Genomic DNA, 25,742 nt, shown 5'->3' with positions numbered 1-25,742 from the left:
AGACGTCAGCTTTAGGAAATTTCGAGCGCAAATTCGTCAAATTGTCGTGCAAATCAGTGATAAAGCTGTCTGAGCTATCAGGCGGCCTGTAACAAACCCCGAAGACTGTTTTAGATGCATGTGATGAGGAGCACACCCAAATAATTTCCAACCGTGACGGAATATCAATCACAAAAGACGTGATATGACTTTTCATGGCAATAAGTACGCCCCCACCAGCTCTACCTATCCTATCTTTCCTGCAAATGTGGAAATCAGGTGAATCAAGCAAAACTTCACTATCTGTGATATTAGGGTAAAGCCAAGTTTCAGTAAGCAGCAAGATATCACAGTTGCAGTTTTCAAGATACGAGCACAACTCAGTACGCTTTGGAATAATACTACGTATGTTGGTGTATGATAAAGTGAAGTTTTTGTACTGAATGGGATCAGCATGCGACAGGAAATTGTTTGCAAGCGTACGCGCAGCCGTATTTCGTGCGAGCTATTGCGAAGCATGTGTTATTTTGTCATTGTTAGTGTCATACACGTAAGTAAGGTTATCGATACGCAGTTTATCAACTGAAAGCTTGAAAGGTATGTTTTTACCTTTTCCAAATTCCAATAGCTTTTTTCTGGCAAGCCGTGTTTGAGGAGAAAAATCCTCACGGATGGCAAAATGCGTGCCTTTCAGTTTGTGGCCCATTTCTAAGATGCTGTGCTTGTCTTTAAAGAAAGTGCACTTTATGATAATCGGTCTACACTTATCAGCGTTGTATCTGCCAAGCCTGTGGGCTCTTTCAATTTGCGAAGATTGAAGTGTTATACCCAGGTTCTGCGAACATAACTGAATAACCTTCTGTTCGGACGAGGAGCAGGATTCAGACGGTTCGTCAGGTAGGCCAAAGAAAAGCAAAGAAAAGTTCTTTTCTCTCACGAAAAATGGGTGCGCGTTACAATCGATGTATTACTTTTTTTTTTTTGTGGAAAACGGGTGCGCGTTACAATCGAGGGCGCAGTAGAATCGAGTAAATATGGTAATTGAGGCATGCCACAGTGAAGGGATCTGGAAGATTTGGCCATCTGGTGCGCTTTCATGTGCATTGACATTACACAGGACACAGGCCACTAGCCTTTCCCATTCATCGAAATGCGACTGGCGTAGCCAGGATAGAACCCACGACCTTTGGGTCAGCAGTTGAGCACCATAACCGCTACACATGCAGCGGACGGCACATAACGTCGGTGTTTGCCACATGTGTGTTTAGTGGAGCAGTGGTCAATTTTGGGGTTTGCCCACTATGTGTGGCACATGCGTCGGTGTTTACTGCCCGCATGTTTCCTTCTTTCTTTTTAGTGTACTCGAGGTCTGTAGTGAGGTTTGCCCTATATGTATGGCACATAAGGTTGGTGTTTGCCACGTGTGTGTCCCTTCTTCATGTTTAGTGGACCAGTGGTGAGTTGCGGTGTTCACCCAATACGTTTGGCACAGACGTCGGTGTTTGCCACCCCTCTATTCCCTTCTTCATTTCTAGTGGACCTGTGGCGAGTAGCAGGGTTTGCCCCATACGAATGGTATGTACATACAACATAGACCGCTTATAACAGAAGTCACCAGAGTCGCGAATATCCGCACTATAAGTGGTACCGCACTATAGTCAAAACAACGTTTTTGACAGGTTGCGCGTGTGCAAAACATGACCAACAGGCAGGCACGCGATTCTGACTATCGAGGCATGCCACTGGGACAAAAGTTTGCATCTGCTTACATTTGAAAATGTTAAACGGTTTGCGTCTGCAGACCTGCGGTGCCGACATAAAGAACGCGGGAAAAATGCGCCATCACGGGAAGTCGCTGCGGTAACACATTGCACTTGCGCGATGTCGAAAACGGTGGCGACCACAAACCACCACTCGAGTGTTTCTCACGCACGCCCGCATTTTTCGTTAAAGATGTAAGTCACTCATTCTAAATGCAAACCCTTCAAAATGTTTCATTGACTCGGCACCAAACCGCAACTTCTGTAGTCCACGGCCGCCGACATGGCAGCTATAAAGTACAGTAAAACCTCATTAATTCGAACTCGGTTATTTCGAAATCCCGCTTAATTCGAAGGGTTTCTGCGGTCCCGTATTTTGCAATGTAAATTTGAGTGGATAATTTGAAGCGGCAGCCAGCGCAGCCCGGTTAATTCGAAAACTTTGGGTGCCATGTGCCATTTCCCGATCCCGATTTCGCCGCAAATCCGCGGAAGCGACGGCCCTTAGAAGCCACAGGGCAATGCAGTGTAGCGATATTAATGAGTGACAGTTGTAGCGACCCGACCTCGCTGCTGCTAGCGCAAAAAAAAAAAAAGAAAACACGGTCTCGTGGTCAACTAAAACGTGCACCTGCGGAAAAGACGTGCTTCACTGCAACACAGCGGTGACACGCGGGCAGCATGTCGCATGCTTCTGGCAACGTCAGCGCGTCATGATTTACCCATTCTTTTTGGGAAAAGAAAACATAATAAAGCACGGTCTGACGGAATTCATGATGTATGCGAACCTCCCATTGGCGGTTGCTCCGGCAATTTGCGCACTTGCACTGCTGGCGGAGTTCTTGCCTGTAACGCCCTACTTCGAAAACTCAGTTCGAAAACTTCAATGATCATGTTTTCCAGCCAAAACACATTGCGGATTCCGTCACACTGGCCATTATCATATTCTTTATGTTACCAGAAAGAATGGGCGAATGGTCGCATCATGACGCGCCGACGCTGCGAGGAGCAGGTGACATGCTGCCCGCGTGTCACCACTGTGCTGCAGTGAAGCACACCTTCTTTTCTGCAGGCGCGCATTTCAGCTGACCACGAGATTTTTTTTTTATTTTTTTTTCCTTTTTTGCCCTAACAGCAGTGAGGCCCGCCGTTTTCCCGGGTTTGCGGCAAAAATGGGACCGGGTATTACGGTAAACAACCCTTGGAGCCGCAAACTATAAGGCCATACGACCACCTCTGATTACTTTCAGTAATTCAAAGTTCCTTGCATCCCGCTTTTTGTATGTTTCGTTAATTCGAAAACCCGCTTAATTCGAAAGTTTTTCACAGTCCTAGTGACTTTGAATTAACGAGGTTTTACTGTATAGGGGCTTTAGGCTGCTAGCGCTTGTTAGGCCTAGCGTGTGCATTGCAACTTGGCATGCCGCCGCGAGAAGCTTGCCCTAGACAACACAGAGATCGGGCGTAGAAGAGATCGCACTCACGAGCTAAACCGAGGGCATCACGTGTGAAACGGAAGTTTCAGTTCGCGGTCGGGAGAACAGCCGCGGCAACTATTTTGAAAAAGTTTCAAGCTTGTAAGTCCGCCTGTTGGTGGCAAAGGCGAAAGCTCAATCGCATCTCAAAGCATTGTTACCTGCGGTGGAATCGAGGTTGCCCACACAATATCTGCGCTCTACGACAAAGCAACTATTTCCCCAACGGTGACAAACAGCGGTAACGCACTCTTAATGCGGACGCGGGCGCCCGTACGTAGCGGAGCGCACATGTCAAGCGGCCGAAAGGGGGCAAAGGCCACGCAACCGCTCCCCCTCCTCATACCACGCACCCGCGCCGGGCTGCTGCCTCCCACCGCCATCCCCCCCCCTTTTTAGGGGCGAAGCTCCTTAAAGGACACTATTCAACCCCCCATTTTTTACTTGCGGGTTGCGTAGACTGATGGCTGGGGATAATTTTAGCATAAGTTTAAGCACCGATATCAAATTATTTAGTATTTTAATCACGCGTTGAAGTCGCTACATCGCTGCTGACCGCATCAGCGCGTAGTGGCGCTTGCCAGAACTATTGCGGGCGGAAATGACGAAGATGGGCGCTGGCCTATGATTGGATAAATGTAACGTTAGAAGTAATAACGGCGTTGCATCAAAGTTGAGGTTACTATTGTGTTTCGTTTTTCTTTTCTGTGCTTTTTCAATGAACTCCAAATAGCCACCGTCGCAACAAAAAATATCACTACAACCACAAAGTACGACAGAGGCGCCGGTTGCCATTTCGCCTCTGGTTGCTCTGGCTTTTTTTTTTTTTTTTTTGCCTGCGCCGGTCGGATGTCCATATGAAACGCTTGCCCCTCTTTCTTCTTTTTGCGTCTGTACGTTTGCGAGCTGCCTCTTTCTGCATGTGCGGTAGGCTCATGATTGTTGTTGAAACGGTGCAAGTAATCCTCTTCGTTGAATTGTTGTCGCTGCACACTTGTAACTCGTCGGGCTGCTCACCGAACAAACCGCGTAGGGGCGACCGTGTTTAACCGCCCATGCCACTCCACAAATTCCCTTCTCAGAATGAGAAGAGGGAATGACATGGAATGTCGTTGTAAGGAACATCAGACAAAGCCTCCCCAGCCTCGCTACGAAGCAGTCACGCCCGCTCAAGTTCTGACAAGTCAGGAGGAAACACGTTTGTTACTATGGCAACGACGTCAACAATACGTTGGAAAGGAGAAGCAACAATGGTGTGCGAGCTTCCCCTACGTAAGAGCTTTCAGCCCATTTCATTGGAGCGCCATCCGACGTCACAGCAGAGAGTGAAATGTGGTCACGTGACCCCGCGAAAATCGAGTTGAGGGCAGGCATTTTTTTTCTTGTATTTTGAATTTTCTAAATTGAATAACATCGTACTGCGTGCCGCTATCGCTGCCGTTCTTGCTGCACTAGTTCGTCCGTACTTCAGTCTATGCAATCCACGAGTAAAAAATGGGGGGTTGAAGAGTGTTAGAGGGCCCCTTTAAGGCGGTACCCATTCGTCCCTCGTAGTCGTAGTCGTAGTCGTAGTCGTAGTAGTCGTAGTGCGTAACCAGTCTTACGCTTTGACCTCCAAGGTGGTGCCGGTGGGAGATTTTTCCTGTGCGTTGTTGAACAATAAAAAATTCGCAGCGTTAGCTAAAAGCCGACTTCTTCTGTCTCTCATTCCCATTAGCAGCCATTCTTTACCTCCAAGGTAGTGCCTGGTGAGATTTCTCCTGTGCGTGATTAAACAATAAAAATTTTGTTCAAAACTCCGTTGATTGATAAAATAAACCAACGAAAGACGCCAGATGTTTTGTAAAAGCAAAACGAAAGAACGCCAGATGTTTCTAAAGCAAAACGAAAAGACGCCAGATGTTTTCTAAGCAATGGTTTTCTAAACAATGAAAATTCACAGCGTACATGTAAAATTAAAGTGCGCTGCAAGTCGTCATAACTCATCGAACCTTTAGTATAAACGCGCCCGATCTCACGTCGGTGATGATGTACTGGGCAGAATTCACGGAAGATTCACGGTTTACCGATGAACCTCCGCAGCTTCGCCCACTCATCATCATTCACTCCGTGGATATGCTGTGATTTTTTTTTCTCCCCCCGCTCCTTGTTCGTTAATTCCGTGTCCCCTCCGTCTTCGTAACGCCGTTGCCACTCTCTCCCCCGCCGGCGCATCTCCGCTGAGAAGCACGCTTGCTCCCGCACATCTCTGAGAACGTTCTGGCAGCCGCATTATAACCGGTCTTTCATCTGGGGGGACTGCACAATACGCGGTATGCGTATACATGGAGTTTTACGGGAGGGTAAACGGGAGTCAGAAAAAACCGCATTATAGCCGGTACTGCACTGTAAGCGGTTACGTTATAAGTGGTCTGAGCTGTACATTTTTCCCTGCGGACAGCAGACATGTCCTAGCCATATACAACTTGTGAGGCTGCACGCGCAACCCACTGTTTTCAACGCAGTGGCGCCTCGGCTTCACCCAACATTTTCATGCGCAGCGGCGAGAAGGAGTTGAGCCGCTCCCGTAGCCCTTCGCGCCCTGCTCCCTGGTTGGAGCCAAGATTCCCCATTTCCCTCTTTGCCCTTTTCTGGAGAGACTCCTCTACAGGCCACAAGAACTCACGTCGCTTTCTTGACTCAATGCGAACCAGGTTAGTGGTCCAGCTCTAACTGATAGGGTTTCTGCGTAGGGCTAGTAGCGAGTGAAAGACACTCCGACAGCGCGTGGTGCGACCAAAAGACTGGACAGTTTTGCACGTGCAGATCTGTTTGTTAAATTGTAACCCCTATAATCTTTGCTTCAAAAAAAAAAAAAAAAAACCATCACATCTTCCAATCGACATATTTGCACAGCGCTACGAGAACGAGGACGTATGAAAGGACACAATACGTGTTGTGTCCTTTCATACGTCCTCGTTCTCGTAGCGCTGTGCAAATATGTCGATTACAAATCACCAACTAGCCCATGCTGCCGTTGTCACATCCTCCAACCCCCTTTCTCCAGATGAAGCATAATGGGCAGCTACATGGGTGCACTCACAAAAACTGTGCACAAATTCAGATGTCAAGCATGACAAATATATCTCACTAGCGCTCAAAACGTAGGGAAAGGGGCTATGAGACACAACAATGCAACCCTGGAGAACTTGACCCAGCATCCCAATTTTCAGCTTAAAAAAAATTCAAACAACATTTTTTTCATTCCTTCGAAAACAGAGGGAATACGAAGGCCAGATGGGTCAGTCCATGCAAGCAAATACCTGAACCAGAACCCCCAGCTGTGAACTAGTGCTTTTTTTTATTTTTAATTTGAGGTCACTTATACTCCAAGAAGAAACCTTCAACTAAGGTACATGGTGGTTAAGGTGGTGTTGCAACATGCACAAAGAAAGGATCAAGGTGTGTGCAAACTTGGTTTACTTAAAATAGACTGCAAAATTGGATTTCAGCTGTTAGGGGATTGACAGAGTGTCAGTGCCATTAGTCGGCATACAGGGGTGCAACAGCCAAAATAGGATTTGGAGCAATTTTTGGAGCAGGAAAATCTTACTTTTGGAGCAGGAAAATCCAAATTGGAGCAGGTTACGGGGAAAAAAAAGACTCCGTTTTGGAGCACAAAATTCCAAATTTGGAGCAGCTTCACAAACAAAGCTTGCTTTTGGAACAGTAACAAAAATATATATATGCAAATCTTTCGATGTCACCACAATCATGTTTTCATCGCATAACATGCTGAATAAGACCAATGAATTCTGTGGAAACCAGTAAGGCCTTCTGCACAATAAATTTGCACCAAGGTCCTTTAAACCTGGCCTACACCACCGGCTGATCACGTCATTGTTGCAGTCCACTTCATTCAGCACCGATGCGCTGAATTTTGTGTTCCGCCCTGTTAAGATAATCTATGAGGAGAAAGTCCATTTTAAAGAGAGGCACCATATGTATATATATATAGTACAAGAGAAAAGTCTAAGTCCGGTGTGTTATGCCATGCAACGTCTAAGACAAACCAGGAAAAATGTGCAATCGTCAGCGCGCCCTCCCCCCTTATTTTTCGTGTGTGTGTGTGTGTGTGTGTGTGTGTGTGTGTGTGTGTGTGTGTGTGTGTGTGTGTGTGTGTGTGTTTGTGTGTGTGTGTGTGTGTGTGTTGAAATAGGGGTGTTGTACGTCAAGAAAGGGTCAGACGTTGCTTTGCGAAAGGCTCTTTATGAGGCAGGTCTGGCTACTGGCGAGCACGTGCGCGAGCGACAGCCACGGGGCCACTGATCATCGTCGTCGTCTTCCGTAACAGCGGAGCGTCTGTCATTCACATTCAGTACAATTATTCCCCGCGAAATAAGGAGCCATCCTGGTGACCTAGGGACCAGTAAACATGGGAGGGTCGTAGCACTGCTTGAGTCTGGACACGTGGACAATTTCCTGGCCATGGCGACGATGGTCAGAAGATGGTTCCATTGGCTCGATGAGGTAGTTCACTGGTGATGTTTTTTGGAGTATACGATATGGGCCGTGGTACTTGGGGACCAACTTGGTGGAAAGGCCAGGAGTAGCAGAACGGACACGCAGCCAGACGAGCGAGCCTGGATCGTAGGAAGGAGCATTAGTGGATGCGTCGTGGTGGTGCTTCTGGCGCCCTTGGTCTTGTGATGTGAATGACCGTGCCAGTTGGCGGCATTCTTCAGTGTATTTAGGTGCTTGGGATAGAGTCGTGGACTCGGAGGCATCAGGTCTGTGCAAAAGAATGGTGTGCATAGTGCAGGAAGGTTCACGTCCGTAAAGGAGAAAAAAAGGGGAGAACCCAGTAGTGCTTTGAATGGCGGTGTTATAGGCGAACGTAATAAACGGTAGTACTCGGTCCCAATTTGAGTGGTCTGACGAGATGTACATAGACAGCATGTCACCAAGGGTGCGGTTGAAGCGTTCTGTCATTCCATTGGTTTGGGGATGATAGGCGCTTGTGGTACGGTGGACGACGCGGCACTCGCGCAGCAATGCTGTGATGGCGTTGGAGAGGAATACGCGACCACGATCACTTAGCAACTCTCGAGGTGCTCCATGACGAAGGACGAGATTGTGCAGAATGAAACTGGCAACGTCTTTTGCTGTAGATGAAGGAAGAGGTGAAGTTTCGGCGTACCGCGTGAGGTGGTCGACGGCAACGATGATCCAACGGTTACCGTCTGCAGTGCTCGGAAGGGGACCGTAGATGTCGAGGCCGACGCGGTCGAACGGCCGGGAGGGGCACGGCAAAGGTATTAAGGTACCGCCGGCATGTTGAAGGGGAGTCTTACGTCTCTGGCATGTGGAACAAGCCCGAACGTACTGTTGAATAAAACGGTACATGCCACGCCAGTAATATCGGAGCCTGATCCAAGAATACGTCTTTAGGAAACCTGCGTGGCCACATTGGGGGTCATCATGGAACGTGGAACAAATTTTGGACTGCAGGTGACGTGGAATGACGAGTAGCCACTGACGGCCACCGGGTGAGTAGTTTCGTCGGTAAAGCACGTCATCGCGAGTGGTTAAGTGCTCGACTTGACGACGCAACGTGCGAGTAGAGGGAGAAGCGGTCCGACCAGCGAGGATGTCCAGAATGGATGCAAGCCACGGGTCCTTGCGCTGCTCGGATGGCATGTCGGCGATGGTGAGGGCAGTGGTATCACAGAGAGGACTTGTGCAGCAGGCAGGGTCAGAAGAAAGGGGCGAACGGGAGAGGGCATCTGCGTCTGAATGTTTGTGGCCGGAGCGATACACCATGCGGATATCATACTCCTGTAGGCGTAACGCACATCGGGCGAGCCGACCACTTGGATCCTTTAGTGACGACAACCAGCAAAGGGCACAGTGATCAGTTACGTTGTCAAAAGGGCGTCCATACACGTAAGGTTGAAATTTCTCTATCGCCCAAATAATGGTGAGGCACTCCTTTTCAGTGTCCGAATAGTTGCTTTCGGCTTTACTAAGAGTTTGGCTTGCGTAGGCAACGACGTACTCTTGAAAGCCGTCTTTCCGCTGCGCAAGAATAGCGCCCAGCCCGACACCGCTAGCATCTGTGTGGATCTCCGTGGGTGCAGATGGGTCATAGTGTCGCAGAATTGGCGGCGACGTAAGGAGGCGGCGCAGTTCGTTGAAAGCATCATCACAAGGGGGAGACCATGCCGAAAGATCACTAGAGCCGGCGAGGAGCTTGGTCAAAGGAGCGATGATGGTCGCAAAATTGCGAACGAAGCGCCGGAAATAAGAACAAAGACCAATGAAGCTTCGGAGCTGTTTCATGGTAGTCGGTTTGGGAAACGCTGAAACGGCTGTAAGTTTGGCTGGGTCAGGGAGAATGCCGTCCTTCGAAACCACGTGGCCTAGCATCGTAAGCTTTCGAGCGGCGAAGTGGCACTTCTTCAAGTTCAGTTGCAGTCCAGCGGCCGAGAGGCAAGTGAGAACTTGCTCGAGGTGGGTTACATGGGTCGAAAAATTGGTTGAAAAGACGACAATGTCATCTAAGTAACAAAGGCAAATATTCCACTTAAGGCCTCAAAGGATCGTGTCCATCATTTGCTCGAATGTAGCTGGCGCGTTGCACAGGCCAAAGGGCATGACCGTGAATTCGTAGAGCCCGTCGGGCGTGACGAAAGCTGTTTTTTCGCGATCGGTTTCCGCCATGGGTACCTGCCAGTATCCAGAGCGCAGATCTAAGGAAGAGAAGAATTCTGCTCCCTGTAGGCAGTCTAAGGCATCGTCGATGCGTGGCAGCGGATAGACATCCTTGCGGGTGATTCGGTTGAGACGCCAGTAATCCACGCAGAATCTGATGGATCCGTCCTTCTTCTTCACCAGCACAACTGGAGAGGCCCAGGGACTGCTGGATGGTTGGACTATGCCACGTTTGAGCATGTCATCGCCCTGGTCACTGATGACACTGCGTTCGGCAGTTGACACACGGTATGGACGCTGTCGCAATGGTGCCTGTTGACCGGTATCAATACGGTGAACAACAGCTGACGCTCGCCCTAAGGAAGGCTGGTTGTGGTCGAAGGAGGCTCGAAAACGCTGGAGGAGCTTGACCAGCTGTTCCTGCTGCCCAGGTGTGAGGTGGGAGTCGATAGATTTGCGAAACACATCCATAGGAACTTCGGTGTCAGTTGCAGGTGTAATGGCACAAGTCGGTAGTGATGGCTTCTCTGGAAGCATTGGGTCTTCGAAAACGCAATCCAAGGTCTCGAGGGTCCCCAGACACTCGCCACGTAGTAGGATATACAGGCAAGCAGAGACGTTGCACGCGTAAAGGGCCGCGGAGCCATTGGAAAAGTCGATGATGGCAAATGGGAGGAGCAAGGTTCGACGGCGCGCACTAGCTATAGATTGTTGAAACAGTAGGGTCGAAATAGTGGCAGCAGGCGAAAACACAGGCACTAGAATGGCGGACAAAGGCGCAATGCGGACATCGGCTGCGGCAAATACTTTAGGGGCACTGCGGTCGTCGAGGTCGAGGCACGGAGTCATCAATGTCAGTTCAGCACGAGCGCAGTCGACGAGGGCCTGATGGGCAGAAAGGAAATCCCATCCTAGTATGACGTCGTAGGATGAGCGAGGAACAACGACAAACTTGACGGCATACCAAACATCTTGAATAACAACGCGAGCTGTGCACTGAGCAGTCGGTGATATGTAATGCGAGGTCGCCGTACGCAGGGCAAGATTGGTAAGAGGCGTTGTGACTTTTCTCAAATTGCAGCACAGTTTTTCACTAATTACAGAAACGGCAGCGCCTGTGTCGACAAGTGCACATACGGCGACACCTTCTACTTCTATATCGATTTCGTTGGGCGGATAAAGAGGAGGTCTTGAAAAGTTCAACGACAACGCAGTTCTTGCCTCCGGAACTGCGGCTGTCAGTTGTGGGGATTGAGGCTTGCCCGTCGCCATTGCGCTGGTTTTCGCCTATTTCTGCCAAACCCACGTCCGATCATGCCGTTCCTCTCCTCCGCCGTCTTACGGCGCTGGGCGAGCAGGGAGTGACGTTAACCTCCTCTCTCCCGGCGCCGGACCTCGACGGGGGGCGCTGCGCTCGAGTTTCGTGTCCCGCGAGACGTTTCGCGCAGCGAGAGAGGAGACCCTCTCTGGACCTCGTGGGGTAAGCACGTATTTTCTCTCCCGTCCGTCGGCTCCTCGTTTGGGCTCGCTCGGACGGAACTCGCTAACGGTGCCTTGCGCCAGCGGCGAGCGCTTACCTTACGTTGTCCTTTTCCGAACGCTAGGCTGAAGAGCGGTGCGGTGCATTCGCGCGTGGTCATACTACGCCGAACCGTACTTATCGAAGCCAACGCGAGCGGAGTTTGCCCTCACTCGAGCGATCGGGCCCTGTGGTCGCGGATCGTAAGAGTACGCAGCATAGTCGCAAGAGACCCGTTTTCTCTCAGCGGCGTGTCGCCGTGAGCCCGTTGCCCGCGGAGACGTGCTAACGGCACCCTTTGTGTTGTACTTTCGCCCGTGGCGTGGGGAAGCCTGTTTTGCTTCTCCCGCCGCCTTTGGGAGCGGGTGTTGTACTGCGTTTTGTGGTGTTGCCGCAGGCAATAAACTGTTGCGGATCTCGAGAGCAGAACTGTGTACTTGCCGCGTTGTGCTCGGCGCCTTTGCGCTCGAACGTACGTGTGCAGCGGCGCGCTAGTTCACGCGAGGCGACGGCAAACGCGGCCCTGTGGCTCGCTAAGTCTGAACCCACGCTAGTGGCCGTACTCCTGTGAAGTACGTGCACACTACACAGTTTTCCTCTCATGCGGGGCTAGGGCGGCGATGCATCGGGGAAACGGATCGGCGACGGGGCGATGAAGTCTGGCGGGGGTCGAAAGGGCGTCGTGGGGAAAATGAGTCAGCGAGGGGAGAAGAAGGTCGTGGGGGAAACTGCGCAGCTTGATTTGTGGAATTCCCACCGTCCTGAGGCTAAAGGTTGCGACGGCGACAGTAGCGTGCTTTATGCCCCACAAAACCGCACGCAAAACATATGGGCCGATTGTCGAAGGTACACCATGGGCTAACGGCAGAAGTTCCGGTGGGCGAGGTAGGATGGGGTACCATGCATGTGGGCGGCGTCGTAGTGCAGAAGTACCCGGTGTCCCAGTAGGTGCCAGAAACAGGTGGGGCCGGTGGTCTGGAAACGACGGCAGCGTACGTCAGCGGTGTATTGGTAGGCGGCGATGGCGGTAGTGCCTGCGCTACTTGTGTCTCAATGACCTGGCATAGACGTGGGTCTAATGATGTTACTGGCTCAGGTGCTTGGGTGACAAGGGAAAGTTGACGCGCAACTTCCTCACGGATAAACTGCTTTATATGAGGCAGTAAAATGGTATGATCAGCGGCGACGTCGTTGACAAGGGCGGAAACCTCAGCTGTATCTTCGGCTGCACAGCGTGTCGAGATGCGCTGCTTTCGCAACTCGTCGTACGACTGACAGAGCTGGCCCACGTCGGCGACAGTCTGAGGATTCCGAGCGACGAGCATCTGGAACATATCGTCGTCCGCTCCTTTCATGATGTGTTTGAGTTTGTCAATTTCGGCGAGAGATGGGTCGACGCGCTTGCAAAGCGACAAGACATCCTCGATGTAGCTTGTAAAGGTCTCGTCCCTGCGGTGGACTCGACTACGCAGACGCTGTTCCGCGCGAAGCCGGCGCACGGCGGGACGCCCGAAGACAGCAGCGATGGTTGTCTTAAACCTCGACCAGTTGGTGATTTCACCCTCATGGTTTTTAAACCAGAGGCTGGCCACATCAGCGAGGTAAAAGCGCACGTTCGTGAGCTTGTCGCAGTCGTCCCATTTGTTGGAAGCGCTTACTATTTCATACTCGACGATCCAATTCTCCACGTCGTGCTCGTCGTTGCCGCAAAAGACAGGTGGGTCGCATTGCCGAGGCACACCCGTACAGAAGACTGCCGTGGTTGCGGCAGCTTGCGAATAGCCAGGAGCAGTCATGGTGAAAGGCGATGATAGCGTCCGATTGTGAAGTTCCAGGTTGATGGGAGCCCCGGCTCCTCCACCACTTGAAATAGGGGTGTTGTCAAGAAAGGGTCAGACGTTGCTTTGCGAAAGGCTCTTTATCAGGCAGGTCTGGCTACTGGTGAGCGCGTGCGCGAGCGACAACCACGGGGCCACCGATCGTCGTCGTCGTCTTCCGTAACAGCGGAGCGTCTGTCATTCACATTCAGTACAATATATATATATATATATATATATATATATATATATATACACACACACACACACACAGTGGAACCCCGATTATACGACTTTGAGGGGACCACACAAAACCGTCGTATAATCGAAAAACTAAAAATATTGGCAGTGGCAGTCGGCTTTGCCCAAAAAAGGGGAACAGACCACCTCCATAGCCCATGACAAGACCCTGAGGTTCTCCAAGGATAGTAGATTAAATTATTTTTGAAAATGGCAGCTAATGGCAGCATTACTTAGTTAAATGAGGTGTGAGCGAGTCGTTATCCTTAACTTTAAGATATCGAATCCAACGCGCAGCTTTCTCCCGACAAATCGAGTCTGAAAAGTGCCTGCACGTAAAAACGAAACCGAAACCGCGTCGGCAACAGCCTCCCGCCAGAAGAGTCAGACACAGTGTCATCGCAATCACATAATGGCGACGGAGCACGAGATTGCGTAGGATGCTTTCGTGCGCGACTGAGCTGTCCGCATCATATTTGTTCCCTTAATTGTGAAGTGCAACTGGTGATGCCCCGCTGTTATCATGAACGTCCACGTCAAGCGAAAGTTATTTTGCACTGTAAAAATAGCTGCGTCGCGTCCTTTTGCGTGCTCAAGGCCTGTGACTGCGAGTGCCGCAAACAAAGGCAGATCAACTGTATGTCGACCAGGAAAAGTTTCCACGGACCGAAAACGTCAAAATATCCGGATCTCAAAGATGAGCTTTACGACCAGTTCAAGCTTCTCCATGTACTAGAGAGAGCTTGTTTAGGTAACGACCCTGGATATGCATGCGATCGAGGCGTATCCTGAAGCAATCTTAAGCCAGGGAAACTGGATCACAGAAGCGCATGCACTGCCTGGAGAATAAATTTTACATTCTGAGAAGGCATACTGTCTCACTCTCTACTTTTCTAACCGACAACCTAGGGGAACTTAAGTTCTTATTTTACACTCGGGAATATTTTTGTCGGCGTCCGATTCGAATAAAGAAGGTGGTGTTTTCTCTCGGACGGAATCGAAAAGTCGTCATAAGATGCGGGATTGGCGTAAAATTGCGTCGTATAACCAAGGTTTTAAATACATTATTTCTATGGGGGTTTCGCCGGGACCAAACCGATTCGTTGTAAAATGCGGGTCGTCGCAAAACCAGGGGACGGATAATCCAGGTTCCACTGTATATATACAGTCGATCCCGGGTATATCGAACTCGGATATATCGAATTATTGGCTATATCGAACAGTTGAGAAATCCCCTTGAATTTCCCATGCAAAAGTATGGGGTTGGTGTGCACGTATATCGAACTCCCGCACAGCGAAACATCCGCTATATCGAACGCTGCCCCGTGCCGAAGCCCAGAAAGTGCATTTTTCCTAACAACTATTGATCATTTTTCGGCCGCGTTTTTATAAGTTCCAATCCCTCGTCGCGCGCAGGTGACGAAAGTGCGTTGCTCTAGTTCGTTGCGCAGCGCTTGTCAGTTCACCGGTATGTTTGACGCGCGGTCCGCAGGTTTTAACGCATGGGCTAGTGTTTTTCAAAGAGGCTGATTCCCGAGGGCACCAAAATGAGAATTCGAAGTGACTTCGCAGTCTTGTTGTAATGTTTGCATTCCCTTCCTTGTCTCTTCGCGCACGATGGCATGCGGGCCCACAAAGCATGGCCTTCGAGATCCGCAACATCGTGACGTATTTTTAGTGTTTTCGGTTTTAAAACGCTGATCTCAGAGGCTATGCTTTTTTTCGCATTTCTCGCCAAAGTAGCGGCTGCCTTCTGCAAAGGCACAAGTGCCATCGGTATCGCTAACATGTCGACGGTGTAGAAATGTTTCTTCGTGCAGCGGTGCAGCGTTGTCTCTTGCAGAATGTGTACTGTGTGTACTTCGCGCTTTGTTCTTGATAAATCGTCATTCGGAAGTCGAACTAAACATTGTCCCGCTCGTAGCGATAAAAATGATGACCGGTGCTTGAAACGACGTCAAGTAAAGCACCGTCGTGCACTGTTTCCTTACGGGCCTTGGTACCAGGTGACGACTTCGGGCGTGTCATGACCAGTCATGACCGCCGACTACGGCGTACGGTGCGTCAGTGAATTTTGCGACTTAGCGTTTCTGGGCGCCGTATCGGACGGGAGCACAGCGAGTGACTTCATCGGTGCAGATAACGACGTAGCTGTTTCTGACTGCATCGATGCCGAGATCATAGCTGACGTTGCCGGTGCTGCGGAAATGGACCCGTGCGGTTTGAGGATGCCAGCCGCCGCTGCCACCGCTAAACCCTTTACCGTACTACAGAGCTCGCATCAGCGTTCAGCGTCGATCACCGCTGTTGTGGCGGAAGGTGCTGAATTTACTTATTTGGAAAGCTTATATAATATTGACGATGACTTGATGAATTCACGGCGCGCAAGAAGCAAGACAAGTTGATGGACTTTTTTCATGCGAAATAAAGTGCGCTAACTTGCAAAAGAAGTTCTCGCCTTGTTCTTTAGCATATGTGAGCGAATCGTCATGTTCGCGCTTTTTACGATTTCAGAAAACTGTGTCGAGGCCTGCAGTGCTTTAATTAAAGCCTTAAATACGCATATTTCGTATTTCGAATTATCGATATATCGAACTATTTCGCGATCCCCTTCGAGTTCGATATATCCGGGATCGACTGTATATATATATAGAGAGAGAGAGCTATGCACAGCGAAAATCGGCATCCTTTCATTGTATGCAGTGCCTGTCGCCAACAAAGCTGACGCCGTCACTACCTGGTTGGTCGCGTGCTCTACCGCATGACAGCTTTTCCCGAGGAGTATTCCTACCCGCTCCGCTCCTGACCGCGTGTAGGGATACTGCAAAGATTTCATTGGGTAAACGCAGCAATGGTGAGCTGCTTTCGTTTCTGCAAGCGACACGCAATCTGTGTCTCCGCTCGGGAGGCAGCAGCCAACAGCATGTTTGGGTCCGTCGCGTATAAAGTGCGTGCAATATATTGACAGTAGTACCAAAAGCACTATGCCACACGCGCTACTGAGTAGATATAAAGATCCTGATCGCGTTAAGGTTGCCGACGTGCCCGTTATTACCTGCCATCAAACACTTTCGCGCCAGCAAAGCGGTGACCGCACTCGCGTCGAAGTCAAAATGATTAGTAGACCAATGTCCACATTTCCGAAAAAGCGGAAGGCCTTTTTCGGCACACTGTGGTGTCGGCCTCACCGTGAGTTGACGAACTCGTTCGGCTAAGGCAGTCAAGGCTTTCGTGTTTAGTACTTCTCTAAACAACACTTTACTCGTCAGTAGAGCCCCGTGAGCACTGCTAGTTGAACAAAGCCAGCGTTGTACCGGACTCCACCTAACAATAACGACATCCCCACTCAGATTTGCAGCACGTGTCAAACGGCACGTTTTCCAGTTAACTTTCTTTATGCGGTGCTTCCACATTAAATGGCCGCTGACCTTTACTCATGTTGAATGACCTTGTAGAGCAGCGTTTGAACCAGCAGTAAAAACTTCATTTAGGCCCATCGGATCACCAGCAAACCCACCAGAACAGATTAACGTTATGTTTGAGTCAAGCACCACTGGATCGGATTGGATGAAGATGCCTCTTCCAACATTAGCTCGCCAATGCGGGCTTCGTTCTGTACTAAAACCTGGCTAAAACTAGCGCAACCGAAAGAGTTTTGCGGTTACCTGGGGCGTTTTGGCACAGCGTGGCACAATTTCGACAAATATCGCGGTTTCTGCGCAGCTCGGCGCAGAAAAATGAAATTGTATCAAAATGGCGCAATTGGCGCAGCTGTTGAATCCCTGGGCATATCAGCGAAGCCGTCAGATTTGTAGAACCCAGAAAATGTATATTCCTGCAAGTGCAATGTCTAGTGACCAAATGGATCTTTGAGCTGAATCATTTTTGAAGTGCACTTGTAGCTCAAGTCTCGTTTTTCAAACGGTAGCATTGCGGCGCGCATGCTGTATGGCTCGAGTTGTAAGCTACAATTCAAATGCACCATGGTTCTTTGCCAAACTGGTTGCCACTTCACTGACTACTGTTGACCTTTCCATCAAAAATGAGGACATGACACATTGGCTGCAGTCACATAGTTTCGTACACTGAGAGCATCTAGAAGCAGATCACTGAAACATTGTATCACAAATACAAATTGTAAATTTACAGTGCCTCTGCACGTCATCTCAACATGCCTCTCTGCCCATTGAGACAGTTTTCCCAATGAGGCACAGTATCTTCCCCGTCTTTACTCAAATATGGTGCACCAGAATGATTTGCTGCCGCCTAATCAATGTAACAATGATTGACACAATCAAGTGACACGACCGCACGCTCTATAAGAACGGGCTCATTTCAGTTGTCATGCGGAAGTTTACAAGAATAAAAGGACATATACCTGGAGCCAAGGCCCATCAGGAGACAACAGGAACTGTGCAACATTTACAGCTCGCAGCTGCAAACTTAGTCCTGAGCTTGTCTGCTCCGAGTGCAAGTTGCACTGGGTGAGCTTCAGTGGTCCAAGCTGGAAGGCAAACCATAATGACTGCATCAAGTCAAGCTCACCACCAGAACTCTGTAGCCCCTTACCCAACGGTGAGGGTGAAAATCTCGCACAATGTATTCATCCACACTCTGTCATCTGCTCAGCGTCCCTTCTCGGCCAAGTAAAGCGAGCGGATGGCAAAGCCAGAGAAAAACAATAACATGGCTGCACCCATCAAAGCTGGTGCCCTCCACCTCAAATTTATCAAGTTACTGTTGTGCGCTGTGTGGCCCATAAGTTCAACACTGACACTTGTATGTGCTTTAAATTTATGTCCTGACGATTCGACAGTAACGTATTTGTGACTGTCAGTTTGTGTCTTCAGTTTGTTCTTTGTAACATACCAGTTTTTCCTCTAGTAATGAACCAACTAGCTCAGCAACAAGCCCTGTCGACTTATTTGTGACTATACTGCGCTATTTCCAAGAACCAATATGAAATTTTTGGCACGCTTTTGCTGAGCAGGCATGGCTAAACAAACTGCTCATCTCGCCAATAACCACCAAACGAACCACCAAACGAAGCATCATTTGTTTTGTTGCAGCTACACTGATTTGTTGCTGTCAGTGCAGTGGCTGAGTAGCTAGCGCAAGTTTCGATTGTAGCAGGCGGTCGCATGTGCGTGGGCGCTGCCATGTCGATTTGTAAGCACAGTTATCGGCAGTTACTGATACAACAATTAAAGGCATACAATGTAAATGCAGGAAAGAATAAACAGATCACATATTCACGTGGTACATCACAACGCGACGTACCATGTGCCAAGCAAGCGCAAATAACTCAACCCTGTGAACTGTAAGGTAATCATATTTGGGACGATGTTTTGCTGCGGAACAATCTGGCTTGGTTACACCCCATAGCTTTGGTAGTGCTGACAGGCAGCGGTGAGATGGAGTATTGGCAAAGCATTGCCTTCTCCATTTAACGAAGCCCTTGCACGCCCCATCCGCACAGGCTGCGAGTAGCGAGAGAGCCGTGCTTGAGCCATGCTCAAGTCTCATTGTTGTGTGCAACATGGAGGACCTGCAGTGACAGAACGCTGGTAGTTCATGCTCGCAAATGCACTTTGTAGCATGCGTACGGGAATCAATTCGGTAAGTCTACACGCTGAGAGATGGATAATAAGATTGGTTGTTTGAACAACGTTAACCGTTCACATGGGTTGCATTGTTTGCGACTCATGGCATGTCGGCGTTCATGTGGCAAATAATAATAATAATATCTGGGGTTTAACGTCCCAAAACCACCATATGATTATGAGAGACGCCGTAGTGGAGGGCTCCGGAAATTTCGACCACCTGGGGTTCTTTAACGTGCACCTAAATCTAAGTACATGGGCCTCAAACATTTTCGCATCCATCGAAAATGCAGCCGCCGCGGCCGGGATTCGATCCCGCGACCTTCGGGTCAGCAGTCGAGCGCCATAACCACTAGACCACCGTGGCAGGGCGTTCATGTGGCAAAGTTTTTATATATATGCTGATTTGGCAGTGCACTACGTTGCTTTTGCAATCAAAACATACAATGAGCATTTTGATAGGTGCAAAAAGCGCCACTTCATGCTGGCTGTGAGCTATGGAAGAATTTGCGCTTAGCCTTACAACCAACAGCCATTTCACAGAATTCATACAAAAAATAATAAACTCAATGACTGACACCGTTTTTTTCCTTTGTGAAAAATAAAGATTGTACATCCACCACTTGGTTTTCATGAATACATTGCTTATGGCATGCGGTTCTTTAAGTGTGCAGTGTACAGGAATGGTTGGGCAGCATTTGACACCACCGCAAGCAAGAAGTGTGGGGCTTCACACTGACATTTGGCCTTCTAGATTAAAGGGCCAGTAAACGGGCACAGACTATTTTCGTCACATCTCCCAAACAAGCTCGCCAATTCATGCAGACAGCCGCGGCGACCACGTTTTGCGAATATTACAGCGCTATGGACCGTGCAGACGATCCATTTCGAAAAACAATTTTCGCGCCCCTCTCCAATGTGCCCAATCCTCCTCATGGGCAACATTACGTGGCACCAACTTGGTCCTCTGCACTGCTGAATGGCGCCTTGGCCCTGAGGTGACGCGGTCATCGCTGCACATTTACCACGTGCATCGCTAGGAGGACCCCAGCGCCGCTGTGGCACAAGTGTGGAGGCAGCCTTGGTTGGTCGTTGGCTGCGTGCCGACGACATAATCGCTGATGTCTTACGTTGCCAAAGTGGGTGCAGTCACGATAGCGGGCTACACCTACTTCGAGACGGAAGGGAAAGCCGAGCCAGAAAACAACCCAAGCTTGTTGTTCTATACCCTGCAACTTCTTTACTACTGCCCTTATTCGCAAAATTTTTGTGGCAGCATATTCACATCTTACAAGTGTACAGTTATCGCTTCACACATTTGTGGAGTTGTTTACCCGCCCTTTAAAAAAATATGGCGGCATTAATACTTTGGTTGCACGGGTCTGGAAGCCTCTTCCCCCTCCTCCTCCCACCCGCTGCAGATTTTTCTCATGCTAAAATTACATGGTGTACAGTCAACTGCCGATTTTTCAGACGCCCAATTTTCCGAACATGCTCGAAAATTCGGACACTTTCGTGGCACCGTCACAACCTCCATAGACGTCAATGTGTTAGAACGTTCGAAATTTCGGATGCTGAAACTCTACCACGTCCGATTTTTCAGACTTCCTGCCCAAATTGCAGGTCCGAAAGGCATTATTTAAAGCCCCCACCTCTGCTGCGTCTATCATTTGTAGGTTCGAACCAGCGCTTTCATGAGTCGATCTGTTAGCGACAGTAGCAGAGTCCGAAAGTCAGCTTTGCCACAATGCCGAAGTGTTGTGGGGTGAAGCAGACCAGAAATTCAAAGGGGCCGCTATCACGACGCCGTGCGGCGAGAAATGCACAGAGGCGCGATGGTGGCAGCTGGCAAATGTGCCAGTACGGCTTAATCGCCGACAACCCTTATGATAAGCATCTTCAGTTAACTGCTCGCTAGTGCATGTGGCCTAGCGCAGTTGCATGCATAGTGCATGCATTTAATAGGTGAAAACTCAAACACGCTGTGCCGCCATTCATGCTGCCTCTTTGTGCAAGACCACTAAATGCGCCACACAGCCTTCATGAACGAAACCAGCTCGCCATTACCGCGCCCATGTGCGGTCAAAAACAAAGTGCACATCACGAACCCTTTCATGATAAGTGCATGTGTATGATACAGCAACAGTACAGTGACAGCGTCAGCTTAGTTGGCGATGTGCTGCACACAACTAGAAACGATCGGCTTCACACAGCAGCTAATGCTGTGTACTGGCGGAGATTTGGCGATGTGTGTGCGCATCTTTTACATGCCCACACGCATCGAGGAAAGCCGGATGAATCGTCTCCTCTTCCGCCACAGGCCTTGTGTTTCGCGTCATCGTTTCCAAATGCTCCATGCGAGAGCCGTAATCTATCCCGGACTTTGCTGGTATCAAAAGCGTTCATCACGAGATGCAAACTTGCAAGTGGCGGTTGGCACGTAGCTAAAGGGACCGACAACTGCCCAGAGTATCAAATGTGTTGACTCCACTGATGTAAAGATTGTTCGTCGCATTGACTCAAACCAACCCTGTTTTTTTCGTGAGAGATGGATTTATATTTTTATTTCTTAACTGAAAGTCGCGAAAAATGACCTGTGGCACCTCTGGCGGCAAAAACATGAATGATCCGATGAAGGCAGCCACGTGACCGTTGATTGCTGCACGCGGTCGACGATGTTTTTGTTAGTATTGAAATATTGTTAGTTTCTTTATATTAAAAGGTATTGCTCCAAAATAATGTACATATAAGCCTGCATTAGTAGTATACATTAAAGTGGCGCTGCCTTCGCGTGACGTAATGATCCCATGCTCGTCAGCGCGTCTTGAGAAAGTTTTCAGCGTGCTCATGCAACTGTGCACGCAGTTTCCAGGTCGCTAAGATTTTGGAGCGACATAGTTTTGCTACCTACACCTCGTCTCAGAAACGACACGCGCTGCTACTCGGTGCGGCCGCGCATATGAGTAGTGACGTTTTCGATGACTTGGCTTGGCTCGTGCATCGAGAGTAACGACGCCAGGATAAGCCACCCATGACATAGGCGCAGGCAACCTTGATGCATGCGCACACAACGCGGTACAAATACAGGGAAGGTGTATAATGCCACATCATCTCATTGTAACAGCCTGTTATTTTCAAAAAATAGTTGAAAAGCTATCAATAAGGGTGGTTAAGCATAGTTACAGGAACTCCTGCGAAAGCAGAACAACGATAGCTTTCACAAATCGCGAAAAGGGCTGGCGGCATCGCTATCAATTCTCAGTGTTGCTGGAGGAAAGCCGCATCTGTGTTCAGAGCCTTTCAAATCGAAAAATACTGCTTGTAAAATAACTACGTGTTTTTGGGATTAACTACTGCAGCTACACACACTATGAAGGGTGAGATTTCTGTCGCGTCGTGAAAAAATGGGTCGAGAAAAATTAGTTGTCGGTCCCTTTAAGCGGGGTTCACGGCAGGTACCGAACGTATTTGCAAGAGCCTGAGCACGCACCAAAATGCCTGATAATTGTACTAGGAGGCATTAAAGCTATTTCGGACGTGGCTGTGGCGATATGACCGCTTGAGCGGAATAAAAATGCATGAATTGGCTTTTTCAGACTGCCCGATTTGTCGGATGATTTCGCGGTCCCGAGGGAGTCGGAAAAATTGGACATTGGCTGTGCATATAGCGCAAACAAGGAAAGAGACTCAAGAAAGAAATAGGAGAAAGCTCTCAGCTTCCTCTTTCTTGAGTTTTTATTTCTTTGCGCTAATATGTATCCCACTGACGTCCACCAAATCGCCCAGCAACAAGTCTTGCTTAAAATTAAATGACTGTAAACACAAAAGTTGGGGGTTCCACATCACACTGGCGAAGCCATTGGGGTTCCCCAAATTGAGAAAGTTTGAGAACCCATGCTCTAGGCTACAAATAGTCATGTAATGCACTATGGTCACAATACTTGGAAAAAAAACCCTAATTCCAGCCAGTATGAAAACAGCGGAAGTGATTTTCAGCTACGTTCTGCGAGGGCGTCTGTGATTACGTTGAGTAGACATGCATGGGAAAGAATGTGTGGCACCACAGTGACCTTCAAGCTCGAGCTGCCCGTTCACTGTCCGAGGCAGTTACGCCCTCTATGGGGAAGAACAAAGGGCTACCATTCCAGCATTTGGAAACATTTCACTGAAGCGCCGTAACCAATATCTGTTCACGTCTGCCCTTTCCTTGCACAGCTGCATTATAAGTGGTGTCCTGCTGCATTCGAATGCGGGGGCACCTGGCAGACGCCACACCAGCTGGTGGAGAGTTGCAGGCAAGGGAGGTAGGCAACTATGGGAGCACGAAGGCGTGCTGCAACGGACAGAGCGAAGGGGACGAGGTGTGTCAACGTGGACCACGGTGGCTACATGGCAAGTGGCGAAGGTTCCGGCAAAGTGAGCCGAGCATCAGTGTAAGCAACCCGATGAGTCTGAACAAACGGACTTACCAAAAATATAACACCTCAGTCAGACGGGCACTTTTGAAAGGCCGTCGAGTCGATGGCTATCGAAATGCCACATCGACTCGACAGTGTTCTTGCACTGCTACACGGCAGTTTTGAATGGCCGTTGAGTGGTGCAGGCATTTTCCACAAGAAATTGAGGGGCGCAGCGGATCTTTATTTTCGTATCCATGTCACCAAACGTTAAATTATATAAATTCCCTTAAAGGCACAAAGATGTCTGTTGTTTCGTTTAAACATTTTAATAAACTGTTTACGCGTAGTTACGAATACATATTTTGAGTTAGGGTTGTTGCGGCGAGCGAGGCATGGCAAGACAGCATGCACGTCGCTGTTGTCGAGAACTCAAGTGCCAAAAATACTTCATTAAATAATTCATAATGCTCACATATGCTGCTTTTAAAGGGACACTAAAGAGCAAAACGATTTTTCTCGCATTAGTAAAGTGGTCTTCCACGATACCAAAAACGCCACGCTTGCTGCGAGCAGACGCTTAATAAGTGAGAAAATGCGCAAAAAGAAAATACAGGTGGCGACGCTACCTTGGAATTCCCGCACCATTTGCCGTGACGTCACATATTTTTGACGGCGCCTGCTTGGGCCTAAGTAGTTCCTAATCAGTTAAACCGAAGTACATTGTCCTCTTAGGGGGCCACCCGTACAAAAATGTATTTAGACAGTATATAGACTGTCTAAAATGGGTTTAGACAGTCTATAGACAGTCTAAACACATTTTTATAAGGGCAGAGACTTGATAAAACGAGTTTGTGGAAATTTCGTCGAGCCAGTGGCGCCAAAATATGTTAAATGCTCTTTGAAATCTTTTACGTCACGAATTAAAAAGTTCGGCGTGAAATTTAAAAATTTAACTTTGAACTTGGTTTTCTCCGCTAATAATAAACCTATGGTGGTGAAATAAACCACACAAGTGTTCTCCGAGCACACTTTATCAATCTAAACCAATTCATCGTTTCTCTTTAGTGTCCCTTTAAAGCATACTGGTTAGATTTCTTCTTTGTGAGTACGAGCACACTGTGAATGAGAGGGCACGTTCGCGCTGTTGCCGCTTCCGTTGCTCAATGGCCATCAAAGTTTCGATAGAGTTGTGGGGTGCTCCGTTGAGTCGATAGACTATTGACTTGATGGTCTTCGAAACGCCCGGTGTAGCAGCTCATGCTTGACCATGGAGTCAATAGAGCATCAGTTGGAAGGCCTTCCAAACGCCCGCGTGACACGGGTATAAGTAACAGTGCAGTACAGTAGACATGTGCTGAAATAAACCATGGGCAAGTTACGAAATTGGTAGTGACATGACAGGAGGGTACCTCAAAGCAGATCGATGAGCTTGCCTCTTCCAAGCAGATGTCCACATAGTCTAGGGAGAACCTGGTCATGCGGTACTTGAGCTCATCTGACACTGGGCATGGGCAGCCAGGCTCAGCATGGGAGCACTCAGCCTGGGGCTGGTCATGCTGGCAGTGAATGGTACCCTGGGGAGGCACCAGTGCTGCACTGTTGTGCTGCGCCTGCTGCACAAACAGCTCCGCTCCAGCAACCAGGTCACACAGCTGCAAGTGGAAACTCTATCACTCACATGGGCAGTAATCGTTTTTGATGCCGTTCCATCCTTTCTAGGCGCAACAAATGTCACACGGACCTGCACACCTGGTTCGCAAAGGATGGCCGCCATAAGATGCGCACCTGCTGGCCAGCATACTTGTAGTCAGCTGGTGCCAAAGCACAAGGCAAGTGAGCAACCCCGGCACTAAGAGCACACATCTAGTACAACGAAGCAATTGATCCCTACAGCTTGCGCACTGTGATGGCTTTGTGCAAATTCAATATCCAAGAAACACCACACAACAGTAAAATCTCATTACAAGACATTAAAAATGGTTTGGTTGGTTTTCTTATATTTGCCATGTTAACAACACTGCATACAAGATACATGGCTAGAACAAACACTCCATTATTAAGGACAACTTTTCTAGGTCCCCAGAGTAAATTATTCACTATTCAGAAAAGGCGCAACCAAGACACACTCGCGCAATGCAGGTGATGTCGTATTGCTAACCACTATGCACTGCAATTTTCATTTCCTTGGCTCGATTCTGTTCTATTCTGCAGCCAGATGTCATACCTTGCAAGACAGCAACTACAAGTTGCACCAAA

General features: G+C 48.9%; 1 protein-coding gene across 2 annotated transcripts in view; it reads right to left on the bottom strand.

The window, feature by feature from the left end:
* The window catches only part of LOC119382338 (transmembrane protein KIAA1109 homolog), a 961,129-nt gene that overhangs the window by 843,797 nt on the left and 91,590 nt on the right, over window positions 1-25,742 (bottom strand). For both annotated transcript variants that reach the window (XM_049412180.1, XM_049412181.1), the window contains exons 6-7: window positions 24,896-25,138; window positions 17,862-17,987 (exon numbers count right to left, since the gene is read on the bottom strand). In XM_049412180.1, the coding sequence (XP_049268137.1) occupies window positions 17,862-17,987; window positions 24,896-25,138 (369 nt within the window). The remainder of the gene's footprint in view (window positions 1-17,861; window positions 17,988-24,895; window positions 25,139-25,742) is intronic.

Source organism: Rhipicephalus sanguineus, chromosome 2 (genome assembly GCF_013339695.2).
Source record: "Rhipicephalus sanguineus isolate Rsan-2018 chromosome 2, BIME_Rsan_1.4, whole genome shotgun sequence".
Taxonomy (NCBI): Eukaryota; Metazoa; Arthropoda; class Arachnida; order Ixodida; family Ixodidae; genus Rhipicephalus; species Rhipicephalus sanguineus.
The sequence above is the reverse complement of the archived record's forward strand: the minus strand, read 5'-3'. Positions and strand labels throughout refer to the sequence as shown.